The sequence below is a fragment of the Argentina silus genome (assembly GCF_951799395.1).
Source record: "Argentina silus genome assembly, chromosome: 18".
In the NCBI taxonomy this organism is placed as follows: domain Eukaryota; kingdom Metazoa; phylum Chordata; class Actinopteri; order Argentiniformes; family Argentinidae; genus Argentina; species Argentina silus.
This window is the reverse complement of record NC_139672.1, coordinates 5,679,653-5,699,999: the sequence shown is the minus strand read 5'-3', so window position 1 is coordinate 5,699,999 and position 20,347 is coordinate 5,679,653. Positions and strand designations below refer to the sequence as shown.

The 20,347-nt window shown below is 45.2% G+C and overlaps 1 protein-coding gene across 2 annotated transcripts; it reads left to right on the top strand.

Moving 5' to 3' along the window:
* The first annotated feature begins 564 nt into the window (after positions 1 to 564).
* On the top strand, positions 565 to 19,925 carry usp33 (ubiquitin specific peptidase 33). 2 transcript variants are annotated; one of them, XM_083689878.1, is made up of 24 exons: positions 565 to 717; positions 4,293 to 4,393; positions 4,749 to 4,802; positions 5,719 to 5,781; positions 8,073 to 8,222; positions 8,646 to 8,754; positions 8,929 to 8,998; positions 10,207 to 10,320; positions 10,464 to 10,542; positions 11,942 to 12,392; positions 12,644 to 12,784; positions 12,906 to 13,021; positions 13,219 to 13,391; positions 13,590 to 13,660; positions 13,751 to 13,784; positions 13,936 to 13,981; positions 14,158 to 14,338; positions 14,893 to 15,019; positions 15,188 to 15,357; positions 15,769 to 15,850; positions 16,110 to 16,218; positions 16,987 to 17,089; positions 17,880 to 17,948; positions 18,672 to 19,925. In XM_083689878.1, exons 2-24 carry the CDS (start codon positions 4,310 to 4,312, stop codon positions 18,827 to 18,829), a joined length of 2,754 nt encoding a protein of 917 aa, XP_083546004.1. In that variant the 5' UTR covers positions 565 to 717; positions 4,293 to 4,309; the 3' UTR covers positions 18,830 to 19,925. The 2 variants fall into 2 exon arrangements, with proteins under 2 accessions (XP_083546004.1, XP_083546003.1); XM_083689877.1 differs by having other exon boundaries at positions 565 to 721.
* The last annotated feature ends 422 nt before the right edge of the window (positions 19,926 to 20,347 follow it).

Sequence of the window (20,347 nt, the reverse complement as noted above, 5' to 3'; positions counted from 1 at the left end):
AGTGGAAACCTTATGGGCCCGTTTTTACAGTCACCATGCTGTGCATGAAGCACAGCTGCCGTGTGTAATCTGTGCGTTTTCAAACGTAAGGGATGCTTACAATATTATGACTATAACCCAGCAATAATGAACACGCACACGCACACGCACACGCACACACACACACACACACACACACACACACACACACACACACACACACAGTGAAGTGGTTATCCCCTGAATTAAATATTCCGGCATTGTATCAGAAAGAGATAGTCGGAGCAAAATATTAAAAATAAGTAATATATAAAATCATATATATATATTCACTGATTCAATCAAACATGAAATTAAATCCTTGATCTATTTCAGTTTGTTTATTGGTCAGTTGGGGGCGCTTGGGCTGGGTTTTTCCCATAGAGTTATCGTTCCGTTTTTTTTCTCACCCTCTCTAGAGGCAACTGTTGGCCACCAGGGGGCGTAGCGATCCGCTCCACCACTGACTCACGTTCTCCGCTACCCAGCAAAACCGGAAGACAACGCCGCTGTGTCAGAACAAGGCGGGGACAACGGACAGCTCCAACCTGGAAGTTGTGCGTATCGAACGCTTTCTCGTCGAACTGTAACATTTTTTTTGAAGGCAAACCATTTGAGATATGCCATGGATATATCTTGAACCGTTGTGTTAGAGTTCGGAGAAAAACGGAGCGATTCATCCATAGTGTTTCTTCACGTGTAGGTAAGCAGATGTGGTTATTTTCGTTCGATGCTGCAGAGATAACCTAGCAGTAACGAGCAGCCTCCACTCAAGCCAGTTCAGTTGACGTCAGCTAGCTAGCATGACAGCACCTAGCCGGATTGCTAGCTACCGTCACCCACCTGTCAAAGTATCCTGACTGTTCCCATGTCGCTAGGTAGCCAGTGTTAGCTAAAGCATGTTAATAGTGACAGAGAATAGTCTGATTTGCCTCTAATCTAATGATAGTCTCCTCTTTTCAACACAGGTGGTGGTAGCAGCCAGTAGTATGACTAGCTAACTGGCTAGCTACTACTTGCAAGAGTAGCCATAACGCTAGCTAACGTTAGCTTCTGTAAATGTCAGTATTGACGGCTGTCACACAGATTGTATGATGCGCAATGCATTTAACTACCTTTAGCTATCACATATGTTTGCATGGCATATTTGTTGGTGACCAGCTAGCTAGCTGTCCGCTTTTGTTACAAGATGAGTAGAATGACAATTGAGACCGGATGATGATGATGGGCATGTTCATGAGTGTGAATCAGCTTAAAGCTGGACTGCCAGAGCATTTGAATGCTGGGCGACTATATGGATCTTCTGTATCCTCATGGCTAAGGACATCTTGCCACCATAAATGTGCAGAATTTATGAAAACACGAATTGACAACATTGCTGGGCTCGATACCCCGCCCATTTCATTTTGATCATGAATAATTAAACCAGATTCAGTGTGTGAAAAGTGTTTAAAGTTTCAACAGAGATTAAATAGCTATTCTTTAGTATCACCCCTGAAGAAAGTGAAAGGGCATCTCTCAATTTCCATGTTTGAGTCCCTGTTCTTCCCGAGGTAATCTATTTGGTGGTTTGACACTGAAGCCCCCCCAGAGGCATGGGTAGTCTCAGATTGCTCTAATTGGATTGTCCTACCGAACAGTGCTGGTGGTGCTAAGTGCTGCTTGCTAGAGGCACCGTGATTTCAATCTCTCCAGTTTGAATCATGACAGCTATCAGGCATTGCTGCTCATTGTGCTAAATTGTCGTCTAGGCTGGGTGACAGAAGACATTAATCTGGAGCTGGAATCTGGCATACACGTTTTTGCCTCTGCAACTGGTTTTGAAGACTGCAAAGGAAAATGGATAGGCCTACTAAGCAGTCGTGTACTGTAAGATGGCTAGATGTCTAATCTTGAGTCGTTTCCCATCTTAACCTTGAGAAAACAAATGTTATGTTTGTAGGGATAACTGTGTCCTTGTCAGCTAACACACTATCAGTGGTTAAGGAAGCAAAAGAGTGCATGTGTGCATGCACACGTGTGTGTGTGTGCGCTCACATGTGCAGTAGCACTGCTAGGCTGATAAAGAAGCTGGTGGGAAACCAATCAGACAGGCTTGATCAATACCGACTGATGGCTCTGCTGAACTAAGGAAATGCACTTATCGATCAGCAAAGGATTGGACATAACCTGGCTGCACAGTGTCTTAAACTCAACAGGCTGTTTTCTACCGCTCAGCTTGCTGCTTATTGACTGCTCTGTGCTTGTACCGAGGTACCACTAGCATTTTTTAAATCTTTTGGAATGACAGTAGAACTTTCTGCAGATCCAACTAGAAGTTGGCATGCAATCACTGTTTCCTGCAAAATCACTGCATCCAAGAGAAGGAAGGAAGGAAGCAGTTGCTGCGTGAGGTGTGCTTTTTTCTGTTTGATGCCCTCTTGTTGATATGAAAGACACATGCAGGTCTGGAGTCTATCTAGTGACATTCTAGAGCATTCTCTTATCGGTGCTCTGCCTGTTTGAACCTTGACTCAGTGAGAGTCCCTGGATCACGTGGAGGGAGAGGCCGTCTCCAGTGAGTTGCTATTGTCAACACGGCCTTGTCACGCAACTCCTCCTGACAGGGAAAACAGCTAGGCCTTGTTGCGATGAAGACAATCATGTCCATTATGAGGTCTATTGTGCTCGTGTTCAGGCTACAGGCTTCATCAAATGAATTTCCCCCCAGGTACAGTTGTTGTCCACATTTATCTTTTCCTTTTTTATTTCCTCGTAAAAAAACCCTCCCAAGCATCAGCCCTATTCCCTACAGGGCTGTCATTCTGAGGCAGTATGCTGTGCTGGACTCATTCCCCCCCCCCCCCCCCGCTAAGGAAATGTACTCACAACTCCACAATGCAAACCTCCAGCCTGTCCTTGTCACCCCACTGCACTGGGGTAGTATATCTATGAAATGGGCCGCTGCGGGCGTCACCCGTCTTGCTACTTTGATGACAAAGCTGTTTTAACTCTATAATCACGAGTCACGGTCATTCGCTTATGATTAAACGGAGCTTACGCTAGGCCTGTGTCATGCACACAGAATGAGCTTGGATTGGAATAGTTATTTCTGTCTGAACCAGGACCAGAAAGGGAGACTACATGTCATTGTGTTTGGTTGAATCAGATAGTTCATAGAAGTGATGCTTTTTAATAAGTTGAGTATGCCTGCAGAGATAGGGTAGTAGGATTAGGGTTAACTTCAACTTCTCAGTACCAGGGTTCACATCCCCGCAGTCCAAGGAAATGCAGTAGGCTAATAATGGTGCATTTGTCTGCTTTCAATGCCTCTCAGTCTCAGAGGCTGAATTGGAGTCAGAGTTCAAGGTCACATAAGGATGCCAGCCCAGTCAGCGCTGAATGCAGATCAGATCCTAACTAAGATGAGAGGAGGAGGAGGAGGAGGAGGAATGTGCTGGAAATATGTCTGTCGGATAAGGCGAGGACGTTGTTATGGGTTGATTACACGGAAGTGAGAAAAAACTGGTTGTGGAGTCTCAGGTTTCAGACAGCAGTCTGTCATGTTGCCTGTTTTCTTCATTAATAAGATTACACTCCTAAGCTTGTTTGTTGTCTGTAGGGCATTTGAAATGCTTCTTCTGGTGATGCTGCCAAGTATGATGTATTTATTATCCTACATTAGCTTGACACGCCCATCACTTTTGCCTAAATGTTGAATGCTTATTGCTCTTTTCTTCCCCCTCTCTGTCTGTCTCCCTCTGTTCCTCCTCTCTGTCTATCTCTGCCTCTGTTCCTCCTCTCTGTCTATCTCTGCCTCTGTTCCTCCTCTCTGTCTATCTCTGCCTCTGTTCCCCCTCTCTGTCCATCCCTCCCTCTATTCCTCCTCTATGTATATCCCTCCTTCTGTTCCTCCTCCCTGTCTATCCCTCCTTCTGTTCCTCCTCTCTGTCTATCCCTCCCTCTGGTACCTCTCTCTGTCTATCCCTCTCTCTGTTCCTCCTCTCTGTCTATCTCTGCCTCTATTCCTCCTCCCTGTCTATCCCTCCTTCTGTTCCTCCTCTCTGTCTATCCCTCCTTCTGTTCCTCCTCTCTGTCTGTCTCTCTCTCTGTCTATCTCTGCCTCTATTCCTCCTCCCTGTCTATCCCTCCTTCTGTTCCTCCTCTCTGTCTGTCTCTCTCTCTGTCTATCTCTGCCTCTATTCCTCCTCCCTGTCTATCCCTCCTTCTGTTCCTCCTCTCTGTCTATCCCTCCCTCTGTTCCTCCTCTCTGTCTACCTCTGCCTCTCTTCTAGACCAGTGTGTGTGAGTGATGCCATCTGGGCCGAGCAGCGATTGCCCCCACCTGGAGTGTGTGGGAGAGATCACCAAGGAGGAGCTCATCCACAAATCCCATGTGAGTCCCTCTTCACAGTCCCGCACTGCACACCGCAAAGTCTACAGAAGTCTACTACTGAGTCAGACTTTCTTTTCTGCTCAGCTCTGCTCTGCTCTATGCCTTCAGTTCTCTGACGGGACTAGCACTGACATAAACAACCACCAAGAGTAACAGAGGAAGCTAACTGAAGTGTTTCAGTTTCAAGAATAGATATGATTTATTGAAGGGCTCTATGAAGATCCAAAGGAAATATCATTGTGATTTGAGACTGCCACCCACTTTTATGTTGCGTTTTCTTAAACCGTGATGCTATCTTAAGTCCCCGGTTTGTTTGGTTGAAAGTGATGTAACCTGAGTGTGTTTGTGGTTGCAGGGCCAGTGTCAAGACTGCAAGGTTGGAGGACCAAATCTGTGGGCGTGCCTAGAGGTGAGTGGGAGGGGCTTGTGTCACAACTGGATGAGTGTGGCAAGGCTACCGTGTTGACAGACTGGCGCTTCAGTGTTGTTGGAAGTTGTTTTTCGTACACTTAGAACATTCTCAACACCTATTGGTTCTTTCCATTACAAATTGATACACCCCCTTCCCTGACTCCCTTCCCTACCTACTACGTGTTATCGGCCGATATTGGCCTTTTACAGAAATATCTGTATCACATATTCCACCGATACACCAGCAAATCACTGCAGCAATACCACACCAGCAATACCAATATGCAGTGCACTCAACATGTGAAGTTTTCATCTGGCAAATAACTGTCCACATAAAATAAATAAGTGTTGTTCTATTTATCAGTGGAGATAATTTCATGTAATTATTTAGACATTTAATGCCTAATTAGCAATAAGAGCATCTTTCTTCCCATTGTTGCCAATGAAAACTGTGCTAAAAAGGAATTCTGTAAAAAAAAAAATATATATATATCAGCAGATATATTGGTGAATTTTGCCCCCCATAAACCCCTGTATCGGACCCAAAAATCCAATATCGGTCGGGCTTTACTTATGTGTACAGGCTTTACCAGACATCTTTGAATTGCATTTTAAATGTGGGAAGAAGAGATGCAATGAATTGTGGGATACCCTTTGTGCCAAAGGGATGTTTTTTCTTGACTTTATGGAAGGGGATATAATTCCCCTTTCCCTTGCTGACAACAGAATGGAATCACCTTGCTTTCCAACGCCATCTTACATCCGAGTAAAACTGGGATTCCCCCCTTGAGGGAATGTACTGAAGCAAACATTTCTTTCGGAATGGAAAGGACCCCTCGCGACCATTTGGCTTTGTCGTTGAAAAGACTGCACTGCTCTGTTGTAACGATCCTTTGCTCTCCGTCTGTCTGTAGAATGGCTGTGCCTATGTGGGCTGTGGAGAGTCTCACGCCGACCACAGCACCGTCCATTCACAGGTGAGTGACCCCTGATTGCCTAACCCTAACCCTAACCCTAACCCTAACCCTAACCCTACCACGTCCTTCATGAAATCATTGAAATCAATAAACACAATGATGTGTGTTTATCCCGGGGGAGAGAACAGAGAAAAGAAGGGAATAGAGTCCCAGTTCCCATCGCCATGAATAAGAACAACATTATCATCTGGCATTACCTGATTTCATCATCCGCTCTTCAACATCAAAGACCGTTCAATGCTGTCGCAATCAGATCTTTCTTGCTTTTTATGCACATGTTGTGAAAGACATCCTGCAAACAGTGCCTTGCTGCCTCTAGAAATCCAGTATTGGATCATCCATTATTAATCCATATTCCTTGGGGAAGTGGGGGTTAGTCACTGCACTCAGCTCCATAGATACAGCATTGTCAACCCCCCGTGGCCCCTTTTACACATCCTCTCTGATGCTGTTCAGGGGGTAGGTGGGGTCTTTCCCCCAAGAGAGTAGGGGTGGGAGGGGTTAAAGGGGGGTTAAGGGAGAGCTAGAATTGAGGATGCCTATTGTTTTTTGTTTTTTTTAATTTTGTCAGAACAAGACAAGACTCGGATACCCAACAGTACAGTAGAAAAAGAGACACTGTAGGCACTGCAGGTCAATGGTAGGCCATGAAATGAATGTATGGTTTGTTCTTTGTAATCCTACTTCCCAGACCCTGTGTGTAGGGATAGGCCTGTAAAGTGTGGTGATGAGTGGCTCATGTCATGACTCTGACCAGTGTGACCAGGACTCTGACCAGGGCCTGTCACCAACACTGGCTGTAATTGTCTCCCGCCCCCAGGGTAGCTGTCCGCAGCATGGCACGGCACGCTATTGTTTCTCAGGGAAGCCTCCTTTAAAGGAACCAGGCAGAGTTTAATTAAAGCTCCTGTGGCCCCCGAGGGGAAGGGAACATTTTAATCCCTGACTATGTAATGAGGAAGAGACTAGTGCTGTAGGAATAGATCAGACGTGTGTGTGTGTGTGTGTGTGTGTGTGTGTGTGTGTGTGTGTGTGTGTGTGTGTGTGTGTGTGTGTGTGTGTGTGTGTGTGTGTGTGTGTGTGTGTGTGTGTGTGTGTGTGTGTGTGTGTGTGTGTGTGTGTAAAGGAGTGGCAACCAGATATAAAAACGAGTTGACAGGATCAGAATTTCAGAATTCAGGGTCGAACAACAAATGAACAAAAGTCTCGAGCAACAGCTTCTCTCCTTGATTTAATTCCTTTCATCGACACCTGTGCAATAGAAAAGAAAGAATGACTTGGACCTCAAGCCTGAAATAGCCATCCAGAAGGAACAGCCAATCAATACAAACCAATGTTTATTTAACTGGAGAGCCCCCCCCCCCCCCCTCTCTCTCTCTTTCCTTCTTTCGCTGATGTGATATAGTTGTCAGGGACCCAGACAGGTTACAACATGATTCCAGTCCCCAGATGAAGGCCAAGCCATGGCATTTTATGTCAAAGGAAATCAGTCTTGTGATTGACTGACCTGGTATTTTACCAGTTGACAAATATGTCCGATATATATAATGTAAATCATGCTGTTATTCTTCTAGATTGGAAAAGGTCTCTCCTCTCATAAACGATTTAGCCTGGGGGGGGTTTCATGGCTGTGGTCTGTCCCCTTCTGCCAGCTCTGCTCTCCTCTCCTCTCCTCTCCTCTGCTCTGCTCTGCTCTGTGCTGCTCTGCTGTGTGAAAGCTAATGCAGCCCCATGAATAATGCAGGACCTGCTGGTCTGCTGCTGCCTGCTCTGTGTCTGTCTGCAAGCCTTGCCTGTGGAGATGTGGCTCAGCAGAACACAGCCACGATACATCTGAGCGCCCACTCTTTCCCTCTGTAATCAGAGACTGTAATCGGAGGAGAGGTTTTCCTTCGGCTATTCTTAAATGTCCTTTAGATATAGCCAATATCTCCAATGAATTAGCTCATCATGATCTATTGAACCCAGGAGTGTATTTGACCTTAATACCCATACAGTATTGTATCTCCCATTCAGACAGTACAGGGATAGTCAGGATGTTCAAATGAACCTGGGTCCAGTATGTTTTCACTGTTAAAGCAGGGTTTAGGCCAGTGGAATAGGGGAATGTTATTCACTGGTACTCCCACAGCAGGGGAGGCTGGTGGAGGTAGAAATCGGAGGACGGGCTCATTGTAATGTGTGTTTGATACCATTCCTCATTCCATTCCAGGCATTACATTGAGCGCTCATGGGTCATTGTTTTGTTTGCGTATGTGTGGTTACAACACCTTTATCACACCCCTGTGTAGGAGACGCGCCACAACCTGACAGTGAACCTGACCACGCTGCGGGTGTGGTGCTACGCCTGCGGAAAGGAGGTGTTCCTGGAGCGCAAACTGGGCCCTCGATCGCCCATCTCCACCAGCAAGCCCCTCTCTCCTCCACCAACCACCACACAGGTGAGGGGTCAGCTCCAAACCACCACACAGGTGAGGGGTCAGCTCCAAACCACCACACAGGTGAGGGGTCAGCTCCAAACCGCCACACAGCCCAGCCAAATCAAGCTGTTTCTGTCTGGAACCTGTGTTTTTGTTTAGCGTCTTGGAAAATGTTCTGCACAACATGGAATTGTCAATCACTTATCACTGTACTGGGCACTTAATGTTGACCTTCAAATTGGATTAAATTTGCGTTTTATGGATACACATGCCAGGTTAATAATCATTCAGTTGCGCAACACGGATTGTCACTATCAAATGCTTCAGTTTGATAAGGACTTCTTCTGGTGCCATGAGTCATGCTTACCTGGCCTTTTTGGGTTTATCAGCTTATCGTCTGTAGTGTAGATAAGGAGACATTAGATATGGTGTTTGTGTTCCCAGGAGAGCACCCGGGTGCCAGGGAGTCCTACCTCTCTGAGAGTGCCCCCTACTGGTGGCTGTGAGGACCTGGACATGGAGACGGAGGAAGAGGACGAGTTGCGTGCCCGAGGTAACAATCATCTAGCTGAATCTGGAACACCTCAGAGCTCAGGCATCAGCAGGGTTTTTCGTCACGACTAGACGAGGCAAAGGGTGGCCGTCCAACGATAGATCTCATGGCCTAATAACAATGTTCATCACTGAAGCTGAATTTGTGTTTGAGGCATGTGTATCTCTCCTCCAGGCCTGACAGGACTGAAGAACATCGGGAACACCTGCTACATGAACGCAGCTCTCCAGGCTCTCTCTAACTGGTGAGACCTGCTCCTGTGAACCACTTTACCAGGGGAGGCTGGTGGAGGTGGAGGTGGAGGTGGACATCGTGGGACGGGCCCATTGTAATGCTTGGATGAGCCTGTCCTCCGATTTCTGCCTCCACCAGCCTCCCCTGCACCTCCCATCTTCTGAAACCCCGCTGTGCCAACAGGGGCCCCCTCTTCCCTGTCGCTGCTCAATTTTTCAACAAGTTCTATTTCAGCGGTCTCTTCTATTTTTCATTCCTGGCTCGGTTCTCGTTGGCGGTGGAAAAATAACCACCGGCTCGGCTCGTTTGAGAGAGTGAAGGCGCTGTGAAAGTTGCTGCAGTGCGCCATTTAAGACTGAGATGGCCTTTTGTATTTCCCTGTAGGGCTTTCAGATCCAATTGAACTCTAACTCCTTTTCTCCCTTTGCCTTTTCTCTCTTTCTCTCTCTCTCTCTTTCTCTCTCTCTCCACCTCTTTTATAGTCCCTGTTGGTTTCAACTCTTTGTGTCTCATTCTCCCTTCTCTCTCTCTCATTGGTTTTTATAGCTAGCAGTTATTGGACTGCCTGTGTTTTTTTATTTGATTTATGTGATGTGACTGCTTGTATGGTCAGTTTTATTGTACTTTACAGAATGGCTGCTGCCTGAGGTTAGACTACTCCCTTGGTGACCTCAAGCAGGATTTTCACTAGAATTTCCCCGGCAATGGTCATGTTTAGAGCGCAGAGAGAGAGAGAGTGTGGGAGAAATGGCCTAAAGTTCATTTAGATCCCAAAGGGAGTTGCCAGTGTTTGTGGCTTGAATATACACTTGACAGTATGCAGCTGGATGTGAAATACATTGGAAAAGATGTGGGTCAGAATTTGCAATCTAAATCAGGTTCCAAAAATATAAGTAGTGAGTCATTAAGCTGGAGTGGGAGGGTGTAAACATTTTTGTTTGAAGTGTGGGTGCGTGCGGTGTGTGTTTGCTGTGTTAACTATTCTATTCGTTATGTACCTTTTTGTTATTTCAACCACTAAAAGTATTTTCCAACAGTGCCATAATGATCACTGATAACAAAACAATTATCATTTGTAGAAAAGATCATTCCGTATATTCACTAATGAGCCATTGCTGCTACCATAGACAGATCTTCATTAGCTTCATACACATGGGTATATATTCTGTACATTTGACTCAGACGCATGACCGTGACATGTTCCTCTTCCCTGTGTAGTCCGCCTCTGACTCAGTTCTTTCTGGAATGCGGTGGCATGGTGAGGACAGACAAGAAGCCAGCGCTGTGCAAGAGCTACCAGAAACTAGTGTCTGACCTCTGGCACAAGAACAGGTAGCCCTCTTGTTCTCTCTCTCTCTCTCTCTCCCTCTCTCTCTCTCTCTCCCCCTCTCTCTCTCTCTCTCTCTTTCTCTATTTTTCTATTTTATCAACTCTGCAGTGGTATGTTGCTAAAGGATGCTTTTGTGGTCTTGCAGGCCCTCCTATGTCGTCCCAACTAACTTGTTCCAGGGGATCAAGGCTGTCAATCCCATGTTCCGTGGATATTCCCAGCAGGTGAGTCTGCACAGATTAGATTAGATTAGATTCAACTTTATTGTCATTGTGCAGAGTACAAGTACAGAGACAACGAAATGCAGGCTCGCAGGCTCGCAGGCTCTTGAAATGACAAAACAGGCAATATAATATCAAGCACAGTCAGAGTAAACCATATACTGTATAACAGAGCTTATAGTCACTAATAGGGTTGAAGAGGTCCAGTTCTGTTGTCTGTATGGCCTCTATTGGCCAATATTGTAAAGACTACAGCATTAAGCACAGTCTATCAAGATCATATAGAGTCGTCACAGCACTTAAAGAGTCACTTGTCTTTCACGTCCACTCCACATCCTTCAGAGCTCTTTGCGATTCAGCAATTACATTAGTTCAGGCTTGAATCACTCGGCATGATAAGGAGAATCTTCTGACTCGTAATTACTGACTCACACTTGCTTGCTTTATCTCTCTCTCTTTCACTCCACACACACACACACAAACACAACATCTCTTTCAAACACGACAGCACAGAAATGCCGACACTTAAAAAGCAAAAGGTAAATTGGTTTTAATGCAGTGTTTTTATGCATAGAAGAAGAAGAAGAAGAAGGCTCTTTCAGGCAGTCCCTGAAAGGCAGTTCGGTATTCCTTCTATGACAGTAATCAGGCATCACAAGTAGACCCAAAGCCTCAATAGGGATATGATTGAAGGAGTGTTTCTTCTGGGTTGCCAGTGTTTGTTCAATCGTGTTAGCCAGGGAATATCCATTCGTCACGCCACACTACGCAGCAGCACAGCGGCCTGAGAATTAGCATCTTCATGAATGGAGCATCTCAAACGGTCTCGGGAGAATGGAGTTGTTAGGGCTAGCCTGTGAGATTGGATAGCAGTGATTCATGAGGTTTGACTCCTAACAGCGGCAAGCAAAGCGGGGCCGTTTCAGGAGGTTCACAGTTGGAACACTTTATCAAGGCTTTATCAGGACCATCATTTTGATTTGAGGAACAGACCAATTGTCTTTACCTCTTGTATGTCAAATCAAAGTTGATTTATCATATGCACAGGACACAGACGTAAACGCAACAATGAAATACTTATCACAAGCTACCTCTCAACAGTGTAGTGAAAATAAAAAGATAGGAATAAAATATAACAATAACAAACATAATAGGCAATAAGGTACAGTGAAGTATTAAATACAATCATTAATAATAAGTCAGTCATTATTCAGTTATCATTATTCAAGCGCATCAATATGGTGGAATATGTACAGATAAATGAAAGAGATGGTTATATTTGGTTATTCTTAAATATTTTTGTTTTGCATGTATCTTAAATTAATCTACTTATGGTGTTCTTTATCGTTACATGGTTATGAATGTCCATACATGGTCATGTGTTTCCCTCTGTGTCCACCAGGACTCTCAGGAGTTCCTGCGCTGCCTGATGGACCAGCTCCACGAGGAGCTCAAGGAGCCGTTGGTTGAGCCCGGCGACCGTGACTCGCATGCCATCTCCATGGACGACGGCCCCGACGACGACAACCATAGCCAGTCGGACAACGACTTCCAGTCGTGCGAGTCGTGCGGCAGCAGCGACCAGGCCGACAGCGATGGCCACGGCGGCAGCGGCGACTGCCGGGGGCAGGAGGAGTCCAACGAGGCAGAGATGCTCATCCCCGATGAGGTCCAGTCCAACCGGGAGTGGCAGAAGGAGAAGAACCTGATCAACGACATGTATCGGGGCGGGGGGGTTAACGGTGGCTTGGGGGGCGACCTGGACAAGGACGTGGACACCACCACCAACGAGGCCACACCCATTATCAGCAGCCAGGGAGCCATCAAAGTCCAGATCCAAGGCAGGACGGCAGGTAATGATCATGAAATCTCTTTCACGCGCCAACCCTAGAAGTCATGGTGTCGTAGGTCAACAGAGACATGTAAAGATGGAAGATAAACAGGGGCTTCCTGTCTAGTTCGATCTACTTCCTTTCTCTAGCCAGCTGGGAAAGAACAAAGTTGGAGTTTCACATTTTACTGACAGCACTGTGTGCGTTGACTTTAGAGTCTCTGTCAACATCTGACCTCAGCCTCACCCCTCCTCTCTGTCCCACCTTCCCAGACTCGTTCCCAGACGTCCAGGTGACCAGCACCACCAGGCCAAAGAGTCCAGTTCCCATGGAGGGACACATTCCCAAGATGTCTAGCAGCCCCCCCAAGGCTTCGTCCATGTGGCCCGGTATCAGCTCTGCCCACAAGAAAGGTACCGATCACTGGCTCCCTGACATCTGCAAGGCTGCAAATACAGAAGTGTATGGTAGTTGGTTTGGTGTCTCCTTCGCTGAATCGCTCTCTCTCCCCCTCTCTTCCCTTTCACATCACAGTGACCATGTTCGCCCCGCAGAAGAGCAGCAGGCGGCAGAAAAAGTACCGCAGTGTGATCTCGGACGTGTTCGATGGGACCATCGTCAGCTCGGTGCAGTGCCTGACCTGTGATCGGGTGAGTACGTTTATGACCGAAATGGACAGAGTTTGTTATTCTAGTCTATTCTACTCAATTCTATTCTGACATAAACTGATGTCAAGAACATGTGCTGTATTCTATTCTATTCTATTCTAAAAAATCACAATAGCGTCATGTGATTTTGACAGCTGAATCCTAACCCTTCCCCCTTCTCTCCCTCCTGCCCTGCTCAGGTGTCTGTGACCCTGGAGAACTTCCAGGACATCTCTCTGCCCATCCCAGGGAAGGAGGATCTAGCCAAGCTGCACTCATCCTCTCACCAGACTTCCCTGGTAAAAGCTGGCTCCTGCGGGGAGGCCTACGCCCCCCAGGGTTGGATCTCCTTTGTCATGGAGTACATCAAGAGGTGCGACCCCACTCCCCACCAGACATAAGAACTTATAACTAATAACTCCAACAGCTAAGACACAACATTAACAGCTCGTACAACAGATGGTATATTGATTAATAAGATCAAATGTATGGTATGATAGTGTCTGGTGTTTAAGTATTTTCTGTATTGTAAATGCCAAAAAACAAAAATGTGTGTGTTCTCCTGTTGCAGCTGGTTCTGGGGACCAGTGGTCACACTTCAAGACTGCCTGGCTGCCTTCTTCGCCAGAGATGAGCTGAAAGGTGAAAGAATAGACACTCTCCTATGACAGACATTCTAATTATATACAGTCAGTGTTTGGACCATCACTGAACACTTTTGTATATCCCCAGGGGACAACATGTATAGCTGTGAAAAATGCAAGAAGTGAGTACCTCATCTGGCTGACTCTTTATGGAATTTTAAATCATGTTGGATGACTTGATGTAATTTATTTTATTTATTTATTTTCCTGCACTGGAAACAAATAGCTTTTTTTTTTTTATAAAAATGCCTCTGTTTTTCTTTCGTCTTCTAGATTACGAAACGGAGTCAAATTCTGCAAAGTTCAGAGTTTGCCGGAGGTAAGTGCTTGAACACCGTGGAAATGTGAGGTGGTGCATTTCACACCTAATCCTGACAGATGTCACACTTATTCTTGAAGCAGAATTGCAGCCTTTACCATCCTCTCTACTACCGTCTTGTTCATGATTACAGTATCAATTCAGTGACACTCCTCTCCTTAATCCCTCCTCTGCAGATTCTGTGTGTCCACCTGAAGCGGTTCAGGCATGAGCTTATGTTCTCCACTAAGATAGGGACCCACGTCTCCTTCCCCCTGGAGGGCCTCGACCTCCAGCCCTTCCTGGCCAAGGACAGCTCTGCCCAGACCACCAGCTACGACTTGCTGTCTGTCATCTGTCACCATGGCACCGCCAGCAGTGAGTGTGTCAGGCCCCTCCCCCTCTCTGTCCAAGCTAGTGGGAGCTAGGGCTCAGATGATATGATGTATATCAGGGTTCTCCCAAAAGAATGTAAGCGCGGCGTTGCACCACGCTGTGATCTTGGCGGTAACACTATGTAAACATTTCAAGGCAAATTAACCTATATATTTAGTAATGACAGGGTAACTATCTTTGATCGCCAACAACATTGCTATTAAAAAAAAGAAAGTGAAAGTGTTACAATGTTCCGCAGTGAATTCAGTGTTTTAGCTGTATTTTTTTGCGCATTTGGACATGAATAAACTCGAGTCAAGTGTTTTAATGCAATCCAGTGCTACGCTGTTTAAAAATCCTGGGGAGAACCGTGTATGTGATGCACTCACAATATGTATGTATTGTATTGGTTAACAGGGTCACTTGTCTTAGAGTAACTAGCCCTTAGTCAACATTGACATGCGTGTAATCATTAGCATGCTGTCGTATGGATTTGATTACATGCATGATGTTGTTTACGTGACCTTTACACGCCTCCTCTTCCTGTCAAACCTCAGGTGGCCACTACATCGCCTACTGCAGGAACGACCTCAACAACCTGTGGTACGAGTTTGATGACCAAAGCGTGACCGAGGTCTCAGAGTCATGTGTCCAGAACGCAGAAGCCTACGTGCTCTTTTACAAGTAAGACTGAACTTTGGTTCAACTCGCGCCACCGAAACGACAAACACTCATGGAATGTCTATGTCAATATGTATATTCGAAGAATATCTTCGGTCGCTAGGTACATTTTTTTATGTGTGAGCCTGTGGTAAAGTTAATGATGTGTGATGTGTGCGATGTGTGCTTCAGGAAGAGCAATGAGGATGCCCTGAAGGAGAGGCGGAGGGTTACGGGCCTGCTGAACATGATGGAGCCCAGCCTGCTGCAGTTCTATGTCTCACGGCAGTGGCTCAACAAGTTCAAGACCTTCGCCGAGCCAGGACCCATCTCGAACGACGACTTCCTATGTGCTCACGGAGGTATGCCAGAGGCCCAGGCCCAAGGCTTGTTCACTCTCCACACCCCACCCTACCCCCCGCGTACAGTGTTCTTTCCCACTTTGAGGTCTCTACTTTGATCTTAGTCAGAGATTACCTGGGGCTAAGGGCTTCAGATGAATCCCCATGGAGTTTAGAATACTTCAAAGGGCTTTGATTTTTTTTTTCCTGGTTAATTTTGTCAATAGATGATGAAGGAATGAGGCAAATGGATATGTGTCTTCTATGTACTATTGAGGGAGTTAGCTGTGATGGCAGTGATGCTGATAATGTATTCAGTGATGCTGATAATGTATTGTGGTGGTGATAATGTGTTGTGGTGGTGATAATGTGTTGTGGTGGTGATAATGTGTTGTGGTGGTGATGGTGTGTTTTGCTGTTGTGTTGTTTCAGGTGTGCCGCCCCACAAGGCAACGTCCATTGATGACCTGGTGGTAATGCTTCCTCAGAACGTGTGGGACCACCTTTACAGCAGGTAAGCTCATGTGTACTTGCTGTGTGCTTGCTTCTTGATGTCGATTGGTTGTCTGGAGAAATTAAGCACTGAGCATTGATGCACATTTTAGACAACCCTGAATGAGAAATGTAAAGCAAGTATTTACATGCGTGCCATGCTAGTTTCAAGCACCAGTTTCAAGCACCATCAAGGAAATCATTCATGTTTTGGTATCATACGCTTCTGGGAGGTTTTTATCTAGACTGTTACACTAAGTCTGGACATGCTCCCTGGTCAGATACGGAGGGGGACCAGCTGTCAACCACCTGTACGTTTGCCACACGTGCCAGACGGAGATCGAGAAGCTGGAGAAAAGACGCAAGACGGAGCTCGACATGTTTGTCCGGGTACAGCCTTTCATCCTCACCAAGTCTTTCCCTTTGTCCTAACGAGAGCTACGTATTGAGCAGTGAGAGGTACACTGTCTGATATGATGGGGAGGCGGATGCAGATTCAGAAAGAGGGACAGACGAGAGGGACGCAGCTTTGCAGAGTTACAGGCGAGGGAAAAGACCTTGGGAGGGGGGCGTATAATCAATTGTATGGTATGATGAAAATGGAGAGGGTGTGTGTGAGGGGATATCCTCCATTCTAGTCTAGTTTAGCAGGTGGTTACCCTGCCTGCTGGAGCTCTCCCCCACCCCTACTGGGACACCAGGGGTCTGAGACACTCATCATTAATGCATAGGAACAGATGTACCTGGTCTCAGCTGCCCCAGCACTCAATGACTGCACTGCATACAGCCACAGAGGGGGAGATGGAGATGGAGACAGGGAGAATAGGAGGAGGGAAGAGAGAACAGGCAGACGGAGAGAGGTAGGGAAAGTCACGAACTGGGGATTAGGTCTGATGATTTAATTTAGGAGGAAATTAGGGTGAATAGAAAGTGTAGACTCAACCCTGTATGACGTGGGGTATGGTAGCACAAGTAATGGCCACTATCATTTGGAGAGAAAATTGATTATGTACTCAATTTTTCTCTCTCTCAACCCTCCTATTTTGCCTCTCTACATTCCCCCCCCCCCCCCCCCCATCTCTCCCTCCCCCCCTTATCTACCCCCTCCTCTCTCTTTCCTCCCCCTCCTCCCTCCCCTCCTCTGCACCGTCTCTGTAGCTGAACAAGGCGTTCCAGGAGGAGGAGTCGCCGGTGGTCATATACTGCATCAGCATGCAGTGGTTCCGTGAGTGGGAGGGCTTTGTGAAAGGCAAGGACAATGGTGAGTGGCCAGAGTCCTTGAGTCTCCTCCCCTAATTGTGACTTCATTGTGTGTTTAAAGGGGCAAATGCTTACTACTTTGCTGTAGTGCCTTCATCTGGTGGCTGTTTGCTAGTGATTGATTGTAAACCTTCAAATAGATATTTTCCAAAAACTGAAATCACTGATACTTCTGTTAACTCATATTAAATGTAAACCTAAATCTGTTTTATGAATAAGACAAAGGATAGTGAACAATACAAGTATTATTATTGTTGTTGTTATTATTATTAATACACTTTTGAACAGCAGAACTATAACAATGTCAATGTGTTTAAAATGTGTTTATGATGTATTGGCCTGGTCTTGTCTAAATGAAGGTGGAGGAAAATGTTTTCATCTTCTCTCGTTTCATCTTCAAAGAAATGTGATTCCTATCTTTAGTTCCTTGTGTCAAGTTTGCCTTGCTACTGTACCAAAACGAAGCGTCAAAACGCATTCTAATTTATCTCAGCTGTCCTTTCTTTTTATGCTCGCCCTCCTTTGTATTGTCACATCTGTTCTCCTCCTGAGTTGAGATCTACTGTCTGTAAACAATTCTTTTGACTGGATCTTAACATGCTCAGTATGTTTTTCATATCCCTATGTTGTGAGCAGAAATGTCTTTTATAGTGTGAATGAAACATTTGACCTTGCAAATCAGGGAAATTGCACTCGTGAATGGTTCTCTCTCAGATTATTTTGATTGTGGCTGCGTATTGCACTACAGTGTGTGATGTTGACCAGATGTTTTATTTTCCTCTCTCTTTCAGATCCACCAGGGCCAATCGATAACACAAAGATTGCCATAAACAAGAGCGGCCATTTAACACTCAAACAAGGTAAAGTCCTGTCCTTGTCAACCCTGTTGGAGTTCACTCTTTTGTAAATCATGTGGTTGTACTGAATGTTAGTCATAACTTGATTGCTGTTGATGGATAAGAGGTATGATTGGACTGTATTCCATCAACGTGCTCATATCTAATTCCTCTGAACATCAACAAAATATTAGCATTATTTAATTGTTCAACTAAAAAATTATTTATGATATTCAATCATTGTTAAGGACCACTGTTCCAGATTTCATTCAGTGCTGTTGCTATAGTCACCCATATTGAAAGGTGTCTTATTCTTTCTCTCTCTTCCATTTGGTAGTATATTTACCTAGTACCCATTTACCAAGGAGGCAGCTTTCTTTGAACATGGACTGCAAGCTGTGTTTGGCTGTCTTGTTTCTCCGTCTGGAACATTGCTTCTCACAGTGCTGTCTGGGCGGAACAACATGACTAGATCAGATGCTGTCCAAACAGCATTCTAGCAGTGTCCATCCAACAGGCTTTGCAAAAGATACTTAACCCTATCTTAACTTAACCCTATCTAGTGTATTATTCCAGGGATGAGGGGCACAAGTTTTATTTATTAAATCGAGGATGGTATGGGGACATCATGTATAGACTAGTGTAGAGCTAGAGAGTAAATTTAACTTTGCCTGTGGATTTGTGAATAGCATTAATATGGTTATAGGCTGAGATTTGTTATTGACAATTTGTGCGTTGACCCTACAGGTGCTGACTCTGGGCAGATCTCTGAAGAGACGTGGAACTTCCTACACTCGATCCACGGGGGAGGTCCAGTCGTGACGGTCCGGCCCAATGTCAGCCACCAGGAAATGGAGTCCTCGCAGTCGGAGGAGAAGATTGAGGTGGAGACGCGCTCGGTTTAAAGATTCCCCAACGGAAAGCCAGACCTGAGAAAAATACAAAAGCCTTTTTATTTTGCACTTGACTTTTTATTTTAAAAGCATCCGAGCAAAGGACTTCACCTCGACCAGTACATGACAGCTCTTGACAACTCACAGAAGGAATAAAAATGTCAGAGAATGTCATGTTTGTACATATATGTATAAATATCTCCTAAATTTCTATTAGCACTGTAGATTACATCAACAATGTGTCAGGTTGTGTCCAGATCCAAGCATTTCATTTTGTGTGCAGCTAAGAATTTAACTGAATGCCATTTTTTTTTTCTTGACCAAATTGAGCAAATGTTGACCTGTCTTGTGTGTTGCAAATGATGAATAATCACAATGCATCGTACTGTAGATATTGATATGGATCTCATTTTAAAAAATACTGTCCAAGTGAATGGTTAAAAGTGCAAGCTCTGGCATTTTCCTTAGGTGAAGAAAAATCTTAAAGATTATCAAGGGATACTAAGTACTAACTAAGTAGTCTCAGGAACACATTTTATGTTTTGCATTGTACTGTAGACTGGCTAAGTGGCATGCTCACACAAAATGTCTGATTTGTATTTGAATGTACCAGTACTGATAGTACGTGAGTCAGGAGTCCCAGCACTTCAATGTTATTTATCCCTGAGGGGTGTGATTTAGTATGATGTTAATAGACTTTTTGTAGAAAATATTTGGCAGGCAGAGTTTGTTCAGAATGCATGCTTAGACACACTCACAAAAGCGAATTAAAACCTTGCTGTCCACAGACACCATATTAAATTGCATGTAAATGCAAAGCTGCTCATGGCCTAATATCTACACAATTGCGAATCTGTTGTGGCTAACTTGTCTGAAATGTATATGTACAGAATACATAATGAGCTGTCACTTATCTCCATCAGCTATCTCAACTGAAGGCATTAATTTCTGTTTATGGGCATGGTGTTGCTTATGTGTTCACTGATGGGAAAAACGATGTGAAGAATGCTGTACTTGTACTTGGGATAATGCATACAGTCTGAATGCCTCCTGAAGTCTGTTCTGGTTTTCGGCTGGCTGATACTATTAAACTCTGACAAAACCCTGACTCTTGATATTCTCTTACTTTCATCAACATTGTCCCTGCTGTGTCCTTGTGCCATTTAAGGGACATACCTTTCTCGCTCCTTGGATTTATTCAATGAAAGTGGTACTTACTTATACAGACCAGATCTTATTGCAACACTAGGGAAAGCGCATTATGTGAGATCCTTAAAATTAAAATAAGTAATATTCTCTAATGTGTGCATGGCAACTGATTGTTGAGTTAACCAGTTATAGAGCAACTACAAGCTAATGTGACTCTTACCTGAGATATTACATGGGACGTGGGGGACACATGTTTTGATCAGCTTTTGCTTGGCCATGGACCACTTTGACACTGCACTCTTGGCAAGAGCAAAAATGTACTGTGCTGCATTTTGACTAGCGCGGCGGGATTGTGGGTTTCGGGGCAGCACACACACCGAC

Excerpts from the sequence above, each read along its gene's own strand:
- usp33 (XM_083689878.1), top strand. The coding sequence starts at position 4,310 with ATGCCATCTGGGCCGAGCAGCGATTGCCCCCACCTGGAGTGTGTGGGA. Across the intron at positions 10,321-10,463 it reads GACCTCTGGCACAAGAACAG|GCCCTCCTATGTCGTCCCAA; the intron begins GTAGCCCTCTTG and ends GTGGTCTTGCAG. Across the intron at positions 13,022-13,218 it reads AGTGCCTGACCTGTGATCGG|GTGTCTGTGACCCTGGAGAA; the intron begins GTGAGTACGTTT and ends TGCCCTGCTCAG.